The 6,677-nt window shown below is 37.0% G+C and overlaps 1 protein-coding gene across 1 annotated transcript; it reads right to left on the bottom strand.

The window, feature by feature from the left end:
• Window positions 1-544: 544 nt before the first annotated feature.
• zgc:194981 (uncharacterized protein LOC561073 homolog) lies at window positions 545-6,555 on the bottom strand. Its single transcript, XM_053512469.1, has 5 exons — window positions 6,478-6,555; window positions 6,182-6,242; window positions 3,793-3,995; window positions 2,072-2,185; window positions 545-1,916 (listed from the first exon to the last, which is right to left on the bottom strand). Exons 3-5 carry the CDS (start codon window positions 3,976-3,978, stop codon window positions 1,833-1,835), a joined length of 384 nt encoding a protein of 127 aa, XP_053368444.1. The 5' UTR covers window positions 3,979-3,995; window positions 6,182-6,242; window positions 6,478-6,555; the 3' UTR covers window positions 545-1,832.
• Between the last annotated feature and the right edge of the window lie 122 nt (window positions 6,556-6,677).

The following is a 6,677-nucleotide window of genomic DNA, read 5'->3' as shown; positions in this document are numbered from 1 at the left end:
TTGGCGTCTTCCGGTTCCGTAACGGATCCCGCTCAATCCCACGCGGCGAAGTGCACTACATAGGGTATAGGGCATGACTTAACTGCTGCACATTTTTCCTTCAGGAAAGTTGTTTTACGTTTGCTTCTACTAATTTAGTGTAGTTTTATTCAGAATTATTACAATTCTGCAGTCATTTTCCAAACACAAATGTTAAATTATTCTTGTTTTTTCTTTAAATTTTACCTTAATTTTCTTTTCCAGTTGTGCTTTTATAATTCTTTACACCTTGCTTTCATTTTTATTTAGGACTTTCTTTTTTTCCCCTTTAAATCATTTTATCAGAATTTTCATTCATTTATTTACCTTAGTCATTTTTCTTTTTACTTTTGTATTTTTCATTTTAGTATATTTCTCTATTAAGTTCAGCTCTCTTTATTTTTAGTAGTAGTGTAATTTTATTTATAATTCTTTAAAAAAAAAATAAAGTAATAAAAAAAATAACATTTCCACAAGTTAAAATGTGTAGACTGGCTCAAAGGACAAGAGAGACAGAAAAAAAAAATCTTCTATTTAATTCAGGTTTATTGTATTTATTGTATCTGCAACAATATCAGCAGTGGTGGTGCGTAAATACCCACACAAATCCGATCATTTATCTTCTACACAATTAGCATTTTTACACACACAGATCACCAATAACATTAAAACCACCTAAGTTTTGGGTTTCCCCTCGTGACATTGGCAGTGGACCCTTTTGGGTGCTGTGGGTTGCGGGGTGGTTTGGACTTGTTTGTCCGGTAAAAGATTCGGAGAATTTGATGGCCAGATCAACAACCTTATGCTCTTTGCCTGATGGACCCCATGTGGTGGACCGAGGGTTCTGATACCTCTCTATTGTGGCCAGCAATGATGTTTCTCAGCAATTTGTGCTACATTGGTTTTTCTGTTGGTTCAGGTCGGATGGACTGGTGTTTGGTCCCTGTGGGTATAAATGACCTCATAATCCTGTCACAAGTTTACTGGTATATAATGTCATTCAGTTCACCTGGCAGTGGTGTTAATGTTTTGGCTGATGTGTACAAAAGCACGCAAATGATCTACTGTGGCCTCTCAAGAATGTTTCTTCCTGCAACTAGATGTTTCTGCATTCAAACTGAAGGTCAGGCATTAATAATTATGCTGTAGTGACACACACTGCTCTCTTTGCCTCTAAAAATAAAGTAATAGCCCCCGCCAACAACAACTTATTATGGTTCATTTACATATTCATTTAAAACACGTCACTAATACTAATAGTACATAATAACTCTGGATCCATTTAGACAAAGAAGAAAAGTGCTTAAAAGTGCTATTACACCTCCACTCTAACGTTAAAACAATGCTAACACATTTTTACCACAGCGCTGCTAAATTAGATTTCGCGAATCTGATTGGTCAGAAGGTTCTTCATTCATTTTCTGTAACAGTGTCATTGTTTCTATGGCAACGATTTATATATGGATTTCTTGTTCCATGACATTTCATGTAACTACAATTGTATAAAATCAATCTTTAATGAATAAAGAACGATCGCAAACTGCTGTGGTAAAAAAGGAATAAACTACATGAGGACATTCTTTTATAGAAAAATAATCAACTACAGGGTGGGAACAGGAACACTGCTTTACTTCAAAATGCATTATGTCACCTCGTTGTTGATTATTTTTCTACAACAGCATGCCAGTTAGTGTTTCGTTCAGTATGTAGCTTCTACAGGAAACAGAAAACAGATAACAGATAGCTCCTTCTTTTTCTTAGTAACAAGCTCTAGATTTCTGAATCAGCTACAATGCAATTTAGTCGTGCCTGCATCAGTCACAGTCCTGTGACAGAAGCGACTGAGGAACCGTGTTGTCTCCTGGAACTGCCAAAACCACAAAGTCGCAGATCATCACCTATATTAAAAAAAAAAAAGCTGTCACTGAATGTGCACAGTATACAGTGGAAGTGCACATATGCTGTACATAAGTGTGTACAGTTTCCATGGTAGCCAAGTCCTAACTATGAACCGGAGGATACCAGAGACAGGTTATGAAACACAGTTTCTTGCCTGTGCGTTATCCGCGACGCTGCAGTCCTCCGGGTTCATGCTGCCGTTGTTCCTGCAGTTCGTCTGAGCAGCTCGCACTTGTAAGGTGTATTTCACATGGGCTGGGGGGATTATCTGAGGCACACAGAACAAGATGTTTAAAAGTCACTCATAAACTATTGATACAATCACATTACAAGCCACATTGGTAAATTCAGATTTTTTGGGGGGGATTTTCACGTAACAATGCAATAATTACAAGTGACTTTTATCCGAATGTGGATGCGTCTGTCTTCTGAAATGGCGCATTTATACATCTTTAAAACACATCATATTTGTGCGAGCACAGTGCATTAGATTTGATCAAAAAATGCTCAGGATTTTGCTTTGGAGAACAACAAGCAGTTAGGACTGATTGCCCCAAATATCTACTAAATCTACTAAATCAATGATTTCACTTCCTTCACTGTCCTCCAATTTTGAAATAAAATCCCTGAGCTGCCGGTGTGGACTGATGACCTCAGCAACCCTATGCATGCTCAGAAGTAAATCTGAAAATCGTATGAATTATGATGTTCCCGTTCTCGTGTCATGAACATGTTTCGGATATACACCTGATCTAGGATCATGTATGAAAGTGACTCAGATCCGATCTGCAAATAAATATTTTTGTGTATACACATTCGAGTCACTTCTCAAGCTGGTTAATGTGAACATAAACGAAAGAGCCCTAAAGAGGGCTGTACAGTATCCTACTTCAATGTGTAATAAGGTGTTTATGATACCGTTTTTTCTTTTTCTGATCTTTACACGCCATTCATCTTACATCACATCATTTTCAAGTGTCAACAATCTGCTTTGCTTATTATAATGAGTGACATATGGTTTCAGTACCACACAGTCAGTGTAGAGTCATTCAGAATATAAACTAGCACTTTCTTTTGTTTAGTTTTTGTTAGTCGAAAGCCAAGTTATGAGCTTTAGTCAAATGCAGAATAAGCTGATCATGTGACCTCAAGTCACATGAACCAGGTCTCAGGACAACACGATAACAAGATAGGGAAAGAACGTGTGATTATTCTGATGCAGTAACTGAATCTGTTAACATCTAAGCAGCTGATGGGTGACAAACTGCCAAATCTTTATTAGGAGTCTTATGAGAGGATAAAGTCCAGAACTGGAAAAATAATCTCAAATATTTAACTTTTAGTGCAGTTTCCACAAAAAGTGAGCTGCGGCCTCTAGTGAGCCATGAAGGTTAACTAAAGTTAACCTAACCCAAAACTAAAGTTAAATAATTAAAGTTTTTAATTGTAAAATTTATAATTACGTTTAAAAGTAAATTACCATACATCATTTTCAATTAAATAATAAAAAAACTCATATAAACTAATAAAGTCACTGAATTAAATTTAAATCAAGTGCTAATTCTTTACTTCCATTGGCAGAACAATTCTTAAATAAAGAACAAAAGACTTGCAAGCATTTTGTTTCGGGAAAATAATAAACTACAGAATGAACGTGAGAAAGAGTTAAAACCATCCCTCGTAGGTGATTACAGTATTTTCCAATAACTGCATGCATTTTATTTCAGTGCAATTGCCCAATTGCTCACCGTTACACATTGTAGCACCTACTTAAAAAAAAAAAAAACACTTTTTATATTAGTTTTACTGTTTTTATCAAATGTATTTGCCAAATGTTTTTTTAGATGATGTACATGATAGGTACGCAGCACTAACCTCAGCAGAGTTAGACAGGATGTCCACGACTTTATACAAATAAATAGAGTTCGTCATTCGATTCCGTGACTCGATGGCAAAGTTGGCCGCTTTGACCACATTCGGGTCCACGGTTGGTTCCGAGCTGCTCGCGGACACAATAAAGGCCACGAAAAGAGCCGCAGCAAGGCTGAGCGTGTAAGTCATCTCGATTAAATGCAGATCTGTGGAAATAAAACCAAGCCACATCAAATGTAAGACACCTGGACTGCACCTCTTGTATACTCACTATTGTATTGTATTGAAAACAACTGTGTGGAGATATAATCTCTATATATTCTCTCCACCTATTCCTTGGTCTAACCCAGTGATTCTCAAACATTATCTGTCATTCCCCACTTAAGGGGGTGGGCAAATTTTCAAGCCCCACTTGTCAACAAAATGATAACGAAATCGGCCAAGTTTAGTATTTATTGAAATATCAATTTCGAAACCAATAAGATTAAATAACACCAAGTTCAAAACAGATAAAATACACGTGCAATTTCTATAACAGGCTTTCTTCGTCACTTATCTAGAGCTTTCTTTCAAAGAAGTCGAGCGGTTTATTAACGTGACTGGGGTGTGTTGTCTCTAAGTGTCTTTCTACTTTGTTCGGTCTCATGCTGTCTGCTGCCAGCGGTTTAAGACATAAAACAGACACAGGTCTCTCCTCTGCTCTTACCATCCCCACCATGAATCCAAGCGCAACATAGGCTTCATCATTACATACAGTACGCTACTGACCCGGTTTGTGTCTGCGGTAAAGTTAGTTTTATATTCGCATCTCCGAATTCAATAGCTGTGTAAATAAACCCGCAAATAAGATACCCACATATATTTCCTCTCTACATTGTCTTTGAGACACATCCGCCTTAAATTATACATGTTTAAAAGCATAAACACCATTATTCTCTCCGGTGCAACGGATGATTTAGGGATCATTGCAAAATGTCGCACACCAACAAAAAGCGTAGAACGATATTGATCTTCCCTTCTGTTCAGCGCCTGAAGGATCAAAAAGCAACTTTGTTGCCACACTGGAAATTAGAAATGCCAGACTAGTACTGCCTGATAAAATATTAATTTTTAACAAAAATACAGAAACATTAGCATACACATTGAAATAAATAAAATTACATATATAATACCGAATGTTTCCTTATATATTGTCCTTCTGCAATTAACATGCCGACGTTAAACCGTTATTGTTGCACTATAGTTCCACTTTTTTTCTAATGTTATTTTAATTTACTTGTATTTATGATCCATTTCTTTGCGTGTGATTGTTTAGTTTCGAGTGTCTGATCTTTATTGTCAATAAATAAAAGCATGAATTAGAATAGGTACTTTCCTATTATTTTTCACTAATTTCCTCCCGTTCGTTGCGCCCCACCTGTCATGTCTATATTCCCCACTAGTGGGGCGCGCCCCACACTTTGAGAACCACGGGTCTAACTCATGGCCTCCTTCCAGCTGAACGTGCCAAGAACATCTCCCTAGGGAGGCGTCCTGGTGACATCCTTACTAGATGCCCGAACCATCTCAACTGACTCCTTTCCATGCAAAGGAGCAGTGGCTCTACTCTGAGTTTCTCACGGATGACTGAGTTTCTCATCCTACAGTATCTCTAAGAGAAAAGCCAACTAACCTTCTGAGAAAACTCATTTCAGCCGCTAGTATTCAGGCATTTCAGAGCCTTATGCACTAAAATAAACAGCTGACCTTTAACATCATTCAAAGGCTTTTACCTTTGGTTTAGTCTAGTATGAAAATTTCTGCAAATGAATTCATGTAAATCAGCCAGAGCCTCATTTCAATAACAAAACTTATCATTACTTTTAAAAATTTGACCACTACCGGTATATGGGAATGACACTGCAAAAAATTTTGAACTCTTAAAACAAGCATATTATTATTATGTTTTGGTCAATCGAAAGAACCGAAAACAATCAGAAAACACATGATCATGTAAATCTGTGCCATTTCTTTGCCAATTTTTAACATTCTTGCTCAGTTGGGTAACATTGGTAACAATTGATGTTTATTTGTAAACATGTTTGTCATAGTGGGTTAAAATGAAATTAATTTCATTTGATCATATTGCCTAGGTTGTGCTAAAAAAAAAAAAAATTAGTAGTTTTAAGGGCTACACAATTTTGTTGAAGTTAAAATGTTTGAAATAAGTTTTGGCTCCCTGTCAAAACATCTAATAACTGAGTATATAAAGTGAAGAGATTTCTCAGTAGTAATGCTGAAGTAGTTTGATCCCAGTAGTAAATGTTAAAGCAGGGTAGGATAGTAAGTCTATGACTACAAAATCTACATTTATTATAAACGTTTTGAGGCAATAATGAGGTAAATAACTTACCAGAGCAGCTGTTTTCCCTTGGTTATAGACTTTAGGTTTCCAGATAACCGCTGAAACCAAACTGCAAACGGAAAGTGTCACAATAACACGGTTAAAGTGTGATGTTTATCTGATATCCACCTCTGAGTCGCTTCACTAAAGCTCCTCTGTTTACATCACACACACACACACACTCAGCTCTCATATCACATTACAGTATAATAGTGCACATTACAGCATTCTGCTGACGGTAACACTGCCCCTGTAAAATTAGTAAAATAGCAGTGTTAACAAATGACAAAAATAATCCTCTATACCTGTTTGTAGATTAACCGTCGGGTTTTGAGTCGAGCTTCCGGGTTCGGGATCACGTGACTCAGCCAAGCATGCGCTCGTCACGCCGCCACGTGGTGACCTGCTGCCTCTGTCAGCCTAAATGAAATTCAACTGGATAAAATTCTGATAAATTTCCTTGTTTTGTCTCATGGTCTCTTTGCAAAGTCTCACCTATACAATA

The sequence above is a fragment of the Clarias gariepinus genome, chromosome 15, assembly GCF_024256425.1.
Source record: "Clarias gariepinus isolate MV-2021 ecotype Netherlands chromosome 15, CGAR_prim_01v2, whole genome shotgun sequence".
Taxonomy (NCBI): Eukaryota; Metazoa; Chordata; class Actinopteri; order Siluriformes; family Clariidae; genus Clarias; species Clarias gariepinus.
This window is presented reverse-complemented; position numbering and strand designations above follow the sequence as displayed.

Excerpts from the sequence above, each read along its gene's own strand:
- zgc:194981 (XM_053512469.1), bottom strand. The coding sequence starts at position 3,978 with ATGACTTACACGCTCAGCCTTGCTGCGGCTCTTTTCGTGGCCTTTATT. Across the intron at positions 2,186-3,792 it reads TCCTGTCTAACTCTGCTGAG|ATAATCCCCCCAGCCCATGT; the intron begins GTTAGTGCTGCG and ends TGTGTGCCTCAG. Across the intron at positions 1,917-2,071 it reads GCGTCGCGGATAACGCACAG|GTGATGATCTGCGACTTTGT; the intron begins GCAAGAAACTGT and ends TTTTTAATATAG.